This window comes from Netta rufina, assembly GCF_964035555.1.
Source record: "Netta rufina genome assembly, chromosome: 23".
Lineage (NCBI taxonomy): Eukaryota > Metazoa > Chordata > Aves > Anseriformes > Anatidae > Netta > Netta rufina.
In genome coordinates this window covers 2660835-2675837 of record NC_140147.1, presented here as the reverse complement: position 1 = coordinate 2675837, position 15003 = coordinate 2660835, and the positions used below count along the sequence as shown (strand labels likewise).

At 50.1% G+C, this 15003-nt stretch overlaps 1 protein-coding gene across 1 annotated transcript in view; it reads left to right on the top strand.

Moving 5' to 3' along the window:
* The window catches only part of GRIK3 (glutamate ionotropic receptor kainate type subunit 3), a gene marked incomplete at both ends in the record, with an annotated part of 102618 nt that extends 87906 nt beyond the window's left edge, over nt 1-14712 (top strand). The window contains 5 exons of the mRNA XM_084300479.1: nt 5056-5174; nt 7803-8020; nt 13357-13579; nt 13813-14063; nt 14518-14712. Of these exons, the coding sequence (XP_084156605.1) occupies nt 5056-5174; nt 7803-8020; nt 13357-13579; nt 13813-14063; nt 14518-14712 (1006 nt within the window). The remainder of the gene's footprint in view (nt 1-5055; nt 5175-7802; nt 8021-13356; nt 13580-13812; nt 14064-14517) is intronic.
* Between the last annotated feature and the right edge of the window lie 291 nt (nt 14713-15003).

Sequence of the window (15003 nt, the reverse complement as noted above, 5' to 3'; positions counted from 1 at the left end):
CTTTCGAAATGGAAACAAAGAAATTTAGGAACAGGACTTGCCAGAGGGCAGCAGGCTGCAGGCTGTGGGATTTCTATCTCCGAGTGGCTGGAGAGGTGATACAGAGCCAGTGGAGAAAATTAAAGATGGGCTATGCACAGGGGAAATCTGGTTCCTTCTTTGCCAGCTCGACTCTGTTACATCCTTTGTGCTGCTCCAGCAAGCTAAATGCAGTTATTTGTTTTATTACCATAAATCCGTAAGCCTCTTGTGCTGTGTCAGGGCAGGCAGCTGCACTGGTTAGCAGACCTTGAGCACAAAAGAATTTTAAAATGCTCGCTCTTTTGTGATTTTAGAAATTCACCTGCCTTTCTGTTTTGTTGCCTGGTGCAACGAGGGGTGACGGGACATGGTTTTCCTGCTCATGCTCCCGTTAGGTGACCTCTCAGGCAGCCTCCCCAGAAGAGGCTCAGCCTCCCACTGCCCCCTGCCTCAGCTCCTGCTTCTGACCCCCCCAGCAGCAAAGATCCCCGCAAGCCCTCCCCTATACCAAAAGGATGCAGAGCGCAGGGCGACGATCTGACAGCGTCTGTTTACAGAAATTAATATGCATCTAATTAGCATGTTTAAAACCTCTATATTTAAAAGCAGCGGAATTTGCATCTATTTGCATGAGTTATTAATTTCACAGAGTCTTTGATGCGATTCGCAGTCCAGGGCTGCTCTCAATGTGCAGTGCTGCCTTTCCAAACCCGAAAAAAGCACTTGCTTTCTCCCTGGCCATGTCCCCAGCCATGCCCAGCTTCCCGGGTGTTTAAATATTTTGGGTGAGAGCTGTGCCCGGGGAAGTTTCCTAAACACATCCTGCAGTTAGACGCTCGTTTCTCAGTCCTTCCAGTCCCAGCCATGGCAGCGGAGCCTCAGCAGCCTCCCCGCTGCCCCCCCAAGCCGTGGCTCTGTGCGGGCCCCTCCGAGGAAGGGCTGGTGGGCTGCGTTTCCCTTGGAGCCTCCTTCAGAAACCAGCCCCTACCTAATCCACTGACATCAATCAGACAGTCAAAGTGAAGATTAAACATGAAACCGCAGCAACCAGAACGCATTAACCCTCATGTTACAACAAATCTGCAATTTCCAACATCCCTCAGGTCCTCGGAGGCATTTAGAGATGATTTCCTGAGTTTACTATGTAATATCCTAATTACACATAACAGCAGTTGTCAAAGTAAACTCCGCTTAGCAGACAGCATTAGTGTTCTTCAGACCATCTGGGACGGTGAAGCAGCCACCGCTCTGATCCTTCCCCTGCAGAGGTGCAGGGCAGGAGGGGCCACACGTCCCTCCTGCAGACACAGAGGGTCCCCAGGTGTCTCCTTCCTACTCTGGTCTCCCAAAGGGGGCCACTACACCGAGCCACGTGCCAGGCTTCCAGGCACTGTCCTGAGGTCAAACAGAAGCCCTCTGAGCAGGGACGTGAGCAGGCTGCCACTGTCCAGGGCCCACGGGGAGCCCAGCATAAAGCAAGCCACCAAGGTAACCTCACAGCTCAGTTCAGCCTGCGGGCGGTGTACCACACAGGAAAGGCACCCGACTTGTGGAGAAGATGAGAGTGGTGTTGCCATCACCACCCCGCGCTTCTGCCAGCTCAGAGCCAGCCAGAGCCAGCAGGGCTGGCTGGGGAAGCAGCTGGGGGGACAGAAAATGGGGGGCAACTCGGCTAAACCGTGCTGCCCGCGTTGTCAGGGCTGCAGGATGAGGGCCTCAGTGGTTCTGCTTTGTGTCGGAGAGAGAAGGCACCAGATGCTCTCAGCAGGGAAAGATGCTCATCTGGGAAAGTGAACCCAAGGTAATTACAAAAGGGAAAAAATATTGTGGTGATTAATAGGATCTCTTCACTCTGTGCCTCTGTTAGCCATGCAGAACATAGCCGGATGGACTCTGCTGCCCTAACTCTGGGGCTCCAGTGCCAGAACGATTACACTGCTCAGGCAGCTTGGGATCAGAGCTCACAGTTTTACTTTTATGGCTTTATTTTTCTCTACTCGCCTGAGGCCAAATCCAACCCAAATTATCCAGACCCCACTCTCAAAGCGTGTTAAATGTGCAAATTCCATCTACGCAAGAAATTCCCTGCACTAAATACTGAGAACAGGCTGAAGGAGATGCTGAGCCAGGCTCCCACGTGGAAGCACCTTTGAAGCCACCTTCTGCAGCCAGGGAAGTCCAGAGGGGCTGTGCGGATCGCAGAGGGGCTGCTCAGCCCCCAGCAGCCCCTCCACACTGTGAGCAGTGGCCAAGAGACAGGGACATGGGCTTGCAGTGACCCAGCACGTGGTGGCCACACTCCCGAGCCCTCGGAGTCTCCTTCGGCTGCTCGCCATCTGTGCCTCCCTCCCTTCATTTTTGTTGTTCTCTCCTCCTACTTTTTCATCCAGGGTCTCTCATGCTAGTTTATATTGCCACAATGAGCCGTCCTGCAGCACGATTCATGTCTTTCTTACATCGCAGCAGTTACGAGGTAATATAACATTTTTTTCCCGTCAGGCTGCTTTGGGGCTGAAATAGAGTCTCTAAAACACTGCTGTTACAGTTTCTTTTTCACGTGCTTTGCTCCTGACATTTCTTCTGTCTTCATATTCTCTTAAAGAACATCAAGTATTTGGTGTAATTAAGGTTCTGCAGGAATCTCTCTTAGCACACGGAGATGGAGAGCAAGAGATTTCACGGGGAAGATACGGGGCATATTTATTACATTCAGAAGTAATTGAAACAATATCTGCTCTGACCCCAGCGAGGCCTCTCAAATCCAACCCTCAGGAGAAAACCACAGCCAAAATAGCAAAGCCGTAATTCAGAGACGTGAGTCTCCTGAACTAGGCACCGGAGTCCTCTGCTGATGCTATAATCATAGGTCAACGCCACTTAAAACCAACTTAGGGACTATTTAGAGGCAGGCAAAGGATGTGTTTGATCCATCTCTCCTTTTAATCAGCCTTCTTGCTTATCCTCTCTGCTCCAGCCACCTGGGCACCGCAAGCACCCACGTCGGTGGTTTCATGGGGTCCATCTGGTGGCTCTGGCTGTCGTGAATTATCACCTGGTCTCGGACTCACAGGGCCTTCAAATCACAGCCGAACCCCTTCTGGTGCTCGCCAGGGCCAGGGCGTTGCCATTCCTCTTAATTGAAACAAGGACTGGGTCATCCATAGCAGATTTCTCCGGGGATGCAATTTAGGCTCAGAAGTGTTTTGTGTTAGATCTCATCTTTAACTAAACCTTCTTTGAAATGCTCCCGTTTCCCTGCCAAAAGGAGACAGGAAAATAATCGCACTTTTTGATGAAATATTTCTCAGCCCCTGTTTGCACCTGCGGAAGAGGGAAGCCAGCCCAAGGTGAATCCTGAACAGCCCCCATTTATTATGGCTCCAGCTGCATGGGGTCATCGAGCTCTGCTCACTTCTTCCTTCATTACCCCTCTGTTTCCTTTAATGGTCCCACCAGCTTTTCAAGCACTGACGACTGTTGCTGCTTTGCAGTTTTCTGAATATTTCTCTATAATTTGAGCAGCACCAGTAGGTTCTCACTCAGAGACCTTGAAGTTCTTCGGTGTGTCATCTTGTCAGGCTCATTTGATCTTACCAATTCCCTTTCCATCTCGCACTCTTTCATTGGCAGCCCGAGAAAGTTTTCATCTAATTCTTGAACTCTGCCTTTATTCAATAGACAGGGCTTAGGCGCCATCCTTTATACACCTCCGGCATAAATTTACAGCAGGTTTAAAGGACTAAGCAGCACATAAGGCAAGGTCTCAAAACAGCCTAATTTTTGTTTTCCTCTCCAATTTTCTCTTACTTTAAGAAGCACAAGGAGGCAGGCGGTCTGGATGGTGAACAAGTGAGGCTGTTAGGGTGCAGCCCGAGCCCAGCCAAACCTCTCTGGGGACACATGAGCTCCATGCCATGATGGCTGATTGCTCATTCACCATTTTATGGGTTCTGCAAGAAGGTCCACAGCATGAGTGTGCGTGGAAAGCAGAGATTAGGGGTAACTGTTTGTTTGGGGGAGTTTTTGTGCCAGGAGGAGCGTCTGAGAGCTGTTGTTCTGTTCTCCCAAGGCTTCCAACCGCCTGCCAGAGGACACCTGGGAAGTTAAGTGACAAGACATCCCCTTGAGCAGCAGCACGCCTGGCAGAGGATTGCACAGAGCAATGGCTCCTAATATGAACTGGGGGTTGGGCTTGGAGAAAGGGCTGTTGTGAAGCTACAGGGATTTCAGAAGGAAGCGGAGATGATAATTAATGCCTGGTTCAAAAGCAATTATGCCAATTATGTTTTTAATTTAATCTGCGCAAAATTTGGGACTCTAAGAAAACGCAAACAAACAGCTCTAAAAACATTAGCATCTATCCTGATGAGCATCCTCCCCGGATCCTGGCTAAGAGCTGTATTCCAGGCGGTGCTCACATGCCCGTCGCAGGCAGGATTCACAGGCAGATGTGCAGAGAAAATTCCCTTCGTTTTGCCCAAGAACTGCCGGGCTGTCCGTGAAAACATGCCCCCTGCTGAATGCCTGCTCTTCCAGGGTCCGAGCATTGCAGCAGCACACGGTGAACCCACACCGATTCCCACTGTGCTGATGCCTCAACACGCGGGATTTGTGTTTGTCAGGTTGGTGGCGAGCTCGTCTTCTCGCCTAGTGAAATCTCACACAGATGCCCACGTGCCCTGAACACATCCTGCCCACTGCTGTGTGCACTGGTTGTTGTTGGGTGATGTGGTGCTGAGCAGGACATCAGCAGAGACCAAAGGCTTTGGAGAAGCAACCCGAAACACCTCAAAGAAAGTTCTGGCTCCCCCCAGGTTTCCTTACTGTCTGCAGTGTGGAACATGGGGCTTCCAGCCACACTGGGCACTTCCAAAAATCGTGACTGAATTTACCTTTCCTTAACAGGCCGCACACCTGAAGGGTCAGCGGGCCCTGTGCAGCAGCACCAGATGTATTACGACTTTTCTCCTGGTCTTTTAGGGTCTGATGCCACATCCTGACTAACGAGCTCTCTCTTTCCTTGTGCCACCACAGGTTCAGCCCATACGAGTGGTACGATGCTCATCCCTGCAACCCCGGGTCGGACATCGTGGAGAATAACTTCACCCTGCTCAACAGCTTCTGGTTCGGGATGGGCGCACTGATGCAGCAAGGTACGGTGGGCAGCTCCTCCCCACATGCCCTGCTGCTGCTTCTCCACCACCAGCCTGTTCTTGTGGCTTTTTGAATGCAAAATTTAATTTAGTGGTGACAGGAACAAGATTAAACATCTTTGTGCCTGTCAAAACCAAGCAGCAGCTGCAAAAAGAATACCGGTGGCACCCGCCTCGTGCAGTTATCACAGTGCAGGGCAGCGGGGCTGGCTCCGAGCAGGCACGGTCAGCACCGAGCTGTGTGAGAGGGGGTGGCTGCCAAAGGCAGCCCTGGGGTGCCAGCACCCCTGGAGTCCACGGGCTCCAAAAACTGACCTCACCAGGGGGAACCCACGGTGGTCTGCAGCTCAGGAGGGCCCGGTGGCTCTGTCTGCTGCTATCTGCTCACCTGGAGCTGCTTCTCCTCTGCTGGGATGGAGGAACAGAGGGACGTGTGTGGGGCTGAGCCCTGCCTGCAGCCCCCGAGGAGAAGCATCCGAAGCATCCGAGGTCTTCTGTGCCAGGAACGCCATCGGATTTCTTCTGTGGGAGAGCAGGCTGGAGCATCTCACCCTTTTTTTTTAATTTTTATTTTTAGCACCTGCCTCTCTTTGTGCTTTCCGTGGGTCAAAGCCCCAGCCCAGCAGCTCGCCCCACGGCTGTGGGCACAGGCTCATCCCTCACCCAGCTGCAGCTGGCTGCCCGCACACAGGTGCCCCACTACCAATAATTACTATTAATGATGTGTGCACGCTCTGGCAGGTGTCAGAAGGAGCAGCTCCAGAGTCTGCCATCTGGAACATGCTGCTAGATGATGGAGAGGCGGCGTGGCTGCACGTGCACTGCTGCTGTGTGTGCAGAGCAGCACCCGCACTCTGTGCCCCACGGAGGAATGCTGGCTGAGCCCCCTTTGGCTGTCTAAATTCCCCAAATAGCCCCGTCCCACAGGCTCTGTGCATTTCTGCTCCCATTAATTCAAGCTATTTGGTCTAATTCAGGATCTCTGTCCTGACTGGCTCTGCTTTAAAGCCACTTTACAGAAGACAGGGCTTCTTGCACTCTGATCTGTCCCTGTTTTTATCCTCTTCTGTCAGTCTGGCCATTTTGGTCATTCTGGTCATTTTATCCTTTTCTGGTCATTCTGCACACTGGGAAATGACCTCCAGACAAGGCAGGTCACAAGGAGATTCTCCAGACAGCTCTGCCTGGCCCTCACTACAGGCAAGACCGAATGCTTCTCGTGCTGCTGGTGTAGGACACCACCATGGCAGGGACCTCCAGAACGGAACAGGGATAGGATGGTGCTCGTGTACACGGATGGAGAGGTGCAAGGAGCAGCATAAATCCATGGGGAAGACAGCACAGGGTGAGCTTGAGAGCGGTGCTGAACGAGGAGCAAAACTCTGCTGTGATCTAACTGCAGAAAATCCAGGAACGGAAATAAGTGGAAAATGAGCAACGCTTGTCACACTTTGATTTATCGTGTCTGGGCAGTCACGGCCAAGGAGTAAAGGACCCGCAGCGCTGGCTTGGCGACGTGCACAGCGCTGGGGCTCCGTGCTCCTCCTGCTGCAGCGTGGCACAGGCTTCCCAGATCTGCTACCCTGATGGACAGTGACAGCTCCCAGCAGGGTGGTTTAGCTCGATGAATCATCCTCTTATCAGATGCTTAGAAATGAAAAGAGCCGCATTCTCTTTAAGTCTATTCTGCATCTAAGAAGAAAAATATTTCAAAGCCAGACTGATGTCACACCTCGCAATGCATCAAAGGGCAAGAGATGGAATGGGAAAGGAGCAGGATCTTGAGAAGAACTAAAGCAGCGCTGAGACCCAAGGCTCCTCTGCTTCCCGGTGCCTCCTTGCTGCACTCAGATGGGAGAAAAGCTGTGCTCCACACTAAGCTTTAATGCCACACTGCCTGAAATTGCTTTGCCAAGCCTTATCTTTGTTGCAAATTCCAGGTTGGATATATCCTCTGAATGCAGTTGTTTTAAACCCAGAGCTCTTTTCTGGCTTTAAAAGGTGTCTTGGGTGATTACAAAAATAGCACAACCCATTTAGTCCTTCATGTCTGCTCAATAAAAGTCATTCCAGACCTGTTATACACCTTTTATGCTGCAACATCTCCAGCTTCCCTACTTCTAACCACTATTCAAAGCACTGGACCCTGATAGTTCCTTTCTCTCACTGTTTGATTTTTTTTAAATCATGTGTATTTGAACACACTCCCTAGAGTGAGTCCTTTGAAAAGTAATCCATATAAAAGCAAAGCACTTTTTAAATGGCTGGACAAAACACTCATAAAAGTTCATAAATGGCTTGCTATTTAAATCTCATAAAAGCTGCCTAGTTAATTACTTCAGTTTGAATGTTTCCTGTAAATTGTGCACTGTACCCAAGGTCAGCATTAAAGGGAGAGGGTTTTTCTGTGAATGCTACAAAAAAAAACAACCACTGATTTCCTTGCATGCAAGATGTCTGGATAATTTGCCTCGAAAACAGTTGGCTTTAATTGCGTCGCTGTTGCAGTCTGACAGTGAAACCTAATCCTTCATCTGTACATATGTATATAATGTACCCACGTACGTATAAAACGCGTCCTTTCTCGCTTTTGTTTCCTCTTCCCTCCCACTCCCTCTCCCACCCCAGGCTCGGAGCTGATGCCCAAAGCTCTGTCTACACGGATCATTGGTGGCATATGGTGGTTCTTCACCCTAATTATCATCTCGTCCTACACGGCCAACCTTGCTGCATTCCTGACGGTGGAGAGGATGGAATCCCCCATCGACTCGGCAGACGACTTGGCAAAGCAGACCAAAATAGAGTACGGAGCAGTGAAGGATGGAGCTACCATGACCTTCTTCAAGGTGAGCCCCGGCACAGGCTTTCCACCACCCTGGCAGAGACGCAGCCCTGCCCGGCCAACAGGAGCGAGAACAAGACCAGAGACAAAAAGCCTCTTAAGGCACCACTGCAGAAGCAGGTTGCTTCTGTCTCCCATCTCTGTTAAGACCTCGATCCGTCAGCTTAGCTTGCCTAGATTCATATCACAGCTAAATCCCCCTCTCCCAGTAGCTAACTGAGGTCACAGTTATAAAATCATGTTGATTTTACAGCTGGGACTGTACCCAGCAATCACTCAGACACCCAAAACGAAGCACGCATTAGGCAGAACAGGACAGGCGAATCTTACATTAAAGCCCTACAGCAAACTCTTCCATTCCTTATGCATCACCCCTATTTTTGCATCCCACTGCCATTCCTGCCCCGTGTCTGCACTAAGAAATGCACGGAGCCCCCAAGGCTGCCCGGCCAGCCTGCAGGGGCAGAGAGCAAACAAAAACTGCCTGGACACATGCTGCAAAGGGCTCGGGGCTTTTTAGAGCTGAGGTATCTTGTCTGTCCTTTAGGTATTCATATTAACATAGCCAGGTTTTATTTATCTCTGAAACCGATGTGAGCTAACACCACCAGTGCATCACACTCAGACTACGTTTATTTCTTCTGCTTAAAGCGAGGTTTCCCAAGTTAGTCAACAGAGCAGAGGAAGGTGCTAAGGACACTCATTATTTCACTGCTGCCTGAAAAACTGAAAGAAACTGGGAAAGTTAAAGACACCTTTGGAACCACAGCTGGCCTGTAAAAACACGCTTTTAAAAAAGAGACAAAAAAGGACTAGAATTGAGGGGTGGTTAACCTAGCAATGAGCACCCTGGCTCTGAGGGGAATTCAGGTTTAAAGCAAGGCCGTGGTGCACGGTGCAGGCTGGGGGGGGCTGAGCAGCCCCTGGGGAACTGTCCTTGGCCATGACTCGGTGAAGGAGCCACGCTCCCCTCCATGCTTATTGTGACAGGCAGCAACACAGCCTGGTGAAGCCGCATGGAGGGGTTTGTTTGGTTTGATCTTTAATTAATCCGGGAAATGCAAATATTGCAGGGAAGAGCAGGCTGCTGCTTGCTCACTGCAGAGCTGGGGCACCACGTTTGTCTGCGGCAGGGCCAGCTGCCTCACGCTGCCATCCAAACCCACAGCAGCTGTAGGAGGAGGCTGACTTTTACTGGTGTGCTTTAAGTACCCTTTCCAATAAGAGTTTTATATGGAAATAAAAGGAAACTCTATATTTTTCTTTTTTTTTTTTTTTAAAGTCATCAAGGCCGTAGCATCTTTATTGCTTCCTATCATTATCCATCAGAATCATTCCTCAGGCTCCTAACGGGCATTTGGCAGGGTTTATTGACACAGTGTATTTTCCTTTTGCTGTTTTATTATTATTGCTGTTTGGAGATGAATTATCAGGGATGTCCCCTCTGACAAGCGTTCAATTACCCATACAGTGGGAGCACTTGTGTGGGATGCCATGCTCACTTGTCCCTCGTGCACAGGAAATAGGGGAGAGCAATTTAAGGCCCCCACAAGCATCCCCCCACCCCGCAGCGAGTCCTTGGTGAAATCACTGGGCAAATCCTGCGGCGGGTTTGGGCGTCACACTGTCAGAGATGCTACCCCAAAGCACGAAGGTCCTGGAGGGTGCAGGGCAGTGACCGACCTTGTGCTCGGTGTTGGAGAAACCCTGGTGGAAAGCACGGTCCCAAAACGCTGAACGGTTCTGCTGCCTGGTGGAGGGCTGGTGGAGGGCTCGTGCTGAGCCCATCGTGTCCCTGCAGAAGTTCTCCCGTGGGCCAAGCCAGGGCCGTGTCCGTGGGTGTGCCAACGCGGCCCCATGGGCTCACCCGTGCGGCCCCACCACCTACAGCAAAGGGGAAGCAGAAGCCAGCCTTATCCTAGCTGCACTGGCAGACTTCGACTTCATGAAAAGAACTTTTGAGAAGCTATTTATTCCCTGGCAATGCAGATTGAGTTACAGGAATAAACAGATCAATTAATTTAGGAGCAGCATCTAGCTTTCATGGCAAATCATGCCAGGAATCCTTCATATCTTGCAGAAGATGCTCTCTCGCTCTGAACAAATGCTGGGTTTAATGTGTCGTTTGGCGTACGGGTGTGAGAGTGTGTGGATGTGTGTACATATATATTCACTTGTACAGAAATGTTAAATCCTCAAGAGTAAGTATCTTCAGTCGGTGCAAATCAATTTATTTTTTCATACAGGCTGGAATTGAAAATCGTAAGCCTGAAAGTTACTTTCTTGCCAATTTCACTGATAAAAAAGCATATATGTCTTGGCAAGATGCCTTATATTGGCTCCTCTAAACTATTCCATTAATTTATTTGGGTGACTGGTCTTGAAGCATTGGTTATTAAAGACAGCTTCTGAGCTGTGACTCTAAAGAATGAGCTTGGAGGCGTTCTCAGTGCCTTTGCTGCATTCCGAGGGGCTGGTGCTCAGCCTTCCCTACACGCGTTTCACTTGGCACCAGGGCAGGGGCTGATTCAGATGCTGTCTCAAGGCCCAGATTCGGACGTTATTTTACCCTGGCCAAAACTCGGACGAGTCGGTGGGAGAGGTGCAAGCAGGAGACACAACCCCCTGGTGTGAACCCTGGCGGTGATTAACAGCTTTCAGCCTCCGCCCCCGCTTATTAGCAATGATCTGCGCTATTCCCAGCGCTGGGGATCTACCGATGGAACTGCTCTCAGGGGATTCATCTCAGAGCCACCCTGCGGGTTCTCTTCATCTGCCCTGGGCAGCAAAGCGAGGATCCCATGGGGCAGGGATGCCAGGGCGTCCCACAAGGGCTCGCTGCCTTCCACCACCTCACCTCCTTGTATACAGCTCACAGCAGCACGCGTTGCTTCCATCGAGAAGGAATGTGCACCTAGCCACCACACCACAAATACCAGTTCACACCAGTAACAAACCCCAGAGAGCATTTTTTTTCAGGTAGATGACGAGCCATAAAAAGAGAGGTTCTACAAAATAAAACATCCAAAAAGAACCATCCAAAAAGAGCCAGCGACATCAACGCAATTTATGTGCATTCCTTACTGGCAATTAATTTACTACTAATGAGTTGTTATGCCTAATGAAGATGGTTTTGCCTATCTGAGCAGTATGTTCCCAGGTGCCATCATCCCCGTTCCCATAAATAAACAGCCACCTCTGAAGTATGGCCGAGGAGCTGAGGAGGGAAGGGAGGAAGGAGGAACTTTGCTCCCTGATAAGCACAAAACGGATCGTGGCTGCAGCTCGCAGGAAGGAGCTGGGAGCTGGAGCACCACACGCTCCCCAGAGTTGCTCTTGCAATTTTTGACTGATGACTGCTCTCCCGATGACTGGCAATTGCTCCTAAATTGGACTTTTAACAAATAGCCGTGTCCATCAACCTGCTAGTCCCGCACTGAGAATTACAGCTGGCGGATTTGTACTTGGGAAAGAAGCGCTCTTATCTCCCGGTAGCCAAGTTAAAGAAATGAATGGGAAATAAATTCTGAGGAGGTGGTGGCAGGTTTGAGACAACAGAGAGAGCCTGCATCGCCTCACCTTCTCTGTGGGTTCGACCTGCCCTTGCCAACACCAGTGACCACATCCTTCTCTCTGGGGAAGACGAGGCCAAAGCAAGCAGCGGCACCCGCTGCGGGGAGACACAAGGCCACGAGGAGGATTGGGATGGGAATTGCTAGGGCAGGGTGTGCTCACCGCTGGCTCCGTGGTCCTGCAAGCAGCTCTCGCTGCGGGGAGGCTCCTGCCCCAGCCCACGCACCCCGAGCAGTGGAGGATCTACGAAAGCAGCGCTCATCCTGGCATCCCAGAACACAATTAAGTCCTTGGAGCAGGTCAAAGGGAGTGAGTTAAGAAGAGAAAAGTGTTTTTTCTGTTCCAGGGAGCCCTGTCTCATGTAATTTAAGTTGCCTGAAGAGCTACAATGCCTCATGCAAGTCCTATTAGCTTCACTAAATGCAGCCTATTGATTTTTTGCCAGTTTATTTTGCTCTGTGCTTTAAACTGGGAGAACACTGATGTTGTTTAAGAGCCCTGTGTCAACACCCGAGGAGCATTAAATGCAGGAAGAGAAAGAGCAAAAGGGAGAGCCAATGAACCCAGAGGCCTCTGATCCGAACTATATAAATGTTAAACAAGTCGTTATCAGCAAGTCGAGTATGCTATTCATTTCAATTACCCATCGTAATGCACAGATATTTAATAATCCTTTTGGAGGCTACATTTCTTGCTGCTCTTTGAGGCTTGATAGATGCCACAAATCTACCTTACAGGCACTGGACCGGATTTTCGAGTGAAGGAGATTATCCTGCCTCTTGAATGCAGTTTGCTCCAGAGCTGCAGGTTCATCAAGTGGATTATAGCAAGTATGAATTTTAACCAGCAAGAAACGGGTCCATAATAGTACGTTTGTTAAACACACTGAGAGAAGGAGGTGGCTAGGCAAAGCATTTGGAATATCAAGCATGATGAGGGACTACACAGCAACAGCCTACACAGGGACAATTCAGAATGTGGCCGTAGATAAATGCTACATTCAAAGTGTTGTGGAAAGATATAAAATATCCATATTCTCACCCAACACATTTCTAGAAGAAAAAAACATTCATATGAGCAGCAAGCTAGACAACACATCCCCCCTTTTCTAACACAATGCCTACTGATAGTGGAAGAATGTCCATGTTTATTTTTAGCCGTAAGACAATCTTCTTGAATATTTCTAAGCCTCTGTTTACGTGGATATGTTAAATTTGTTTGGCAGTTGCACATATCTCAGAGGAGACATGTTTCCTTGTGATGCTTGGGGAAAGACAAAAATATAATAGAGTGTGTGAGAGGGAGAAAAACATGCCCTCTGAAATGTTGCCTGTCTTCTCTCATTGTGCAGAAACATTACAGGATAAGCAAAATTCTGGTTAGGAAACTAATACATTCAAGCAGATATACTGATAGCCTGTCACACCAGCAGGTCTGCAGGGCATCACGGCAGGGCCTTGCTGAAGCGGAGGAATAGTTCAGTTCCACCTACAGTTCCTGGTCTGCAGAGCTGTGACTCTTTTTGCTGAGCATTTATTTGCATAAGGTGAAGTGTGCTGGAATCTGTCTCTTTTAATGGCAATTTGATGCCACACATTAGTGGGCAGTGAAAGCAGAGAGGTATTTAAGACGTGGCAAACTGGCAATGGTCCCATTAGGGAGCCTGTTCTCAAACTGGAATTTATCTATTTATTATAAAAAGACCATCTTTTGCAGCAAATAGGCTATTAATTTGTATTTTGGGGATGGGGGGTATTGTTTTTCCAGAAATCCAAAATTTCCACGTTTGAAAAAATGTGGGCCTTCATGAGCAGCAAACCCACGGCACTGGTGAAAAGCAACGAGGAGGGCATCCAGCGAACGCTCACGGCCGACTACGCCCTGCTGATGGAGTCGACCACCATCGAGTACATCACCCAGAGGAACTGCAACCTGACTCAGATCGGGGGGCTCATCGACTCCAAAGGCTACGGGATTGGGACTCCCATGGGTAAGGGGCACTGGGGGGGTCTGTAGGTAGCCCAGGAGGGGGGCTGTGCAGCAGACATACAATGGGTGGGATCACAGAACCCACTCCCAACTCTCCATTCCCAAATACCCAAGCTCAAACTGTCTGCCTGTTGTAGGGATGTCTGAGCAGCCCTCCCAACAGACAAAGTCCTTACTTGGTGTGATTTTTGTCTGACTTTCCCATCCGTGTGTACTGGTGTTCCCCCTCTGCAGGCTCCCCGTACCGGGACAAGATCACCATCGCCATCCTCCAGCTGCAGGAGGAGGACAAGCTGCACGTGATGAAGGAGAAGTGGTGGCGGGGCAACGGCTGCCCTGAGGATGAGAACAAGGAGGCCAGCGCTCTGGGCATCCAGAACATCGGTGGGATTTTCATCGTTTTGGCAGCAGGCCTGGTGCTCTCAGTCTTCGTGGCCATGGTGGAGTTCATCTACAAGCTGCGCAAGACGGCGGAGCGCGAGCAGGTACTGATCCCCTCCACCTCCCTGCACCACCACAAAGCAAAGCAAACTGGAATTAGATAGGTAAAGGAAACCTGCCCCCAGCAAGCCCGCAGGATTCGCTACCCCTGACTCACAAACCCAGCAGACCCCAGCAGCCAGCCAGCAGGGAGCACCCAGAGCAGCGGCACTCCAACAGGCACCCCCAGCTCTGCCTTTTGGCACGGTTTAGCATGTCAAAGGCACAGCTCTTCCCAAAGCAGAGGGTCAACCAGAGGCCCAATGAAGTCCCACCAAGCACAGCCGATGCCTTAAACGCAGCCCAAACCTTGTGATTGCCCTCTGCAGAGCCTAGCTTCAGCAGCCTCCTGCTCAAGCAGAGGCGAGTGGCACATTCTGGGGTGATAACGGTGCTTTTTGGGGTGATAACAGTGCTTTTTGTCCAGTAACAATGCTTTCTGTCCCCATTTCTCCCCAGCGCTCCTTCTGCAGTGCCATGGCTGATGAGATCCGGCTGTCGCTCACCTGCCAGCGGCGGGTCAAGCACAAGCCCCAGCCCCCTGTCATGGTGAAGACGGACGCCGTGATCAACATGCACACCTTCAATGACCGCCGGCTGCCAGGAAAGGACAACATGACCTGCAACACCGGATTGACGCCCGTGTTTCCCTAGGGAATGGGACCTGGGGGGCGGGAGGGAAGGAATCGCGTCAGTCAAAGCTGGATGCACTCTTAACTAGGGAAGAAAGGATTAAAAAAAAAAAAAAGAAAAAAAAAAAAAAAGAGAAAAAAAAAAAAAAGCTTGGTTTGGTTCATTTCAAGATCAAGGCCTTTAAAACACAGCTGCATCAATCACCGGCACAGAAGCACCAACTGCAAAGCACGGACTGTAACATGGGTCTTGGGGCTTTTCCGTTTCATTTTTGTTATTTTCCGTTCTTTATTTTTTTACAGCTTAGATCCT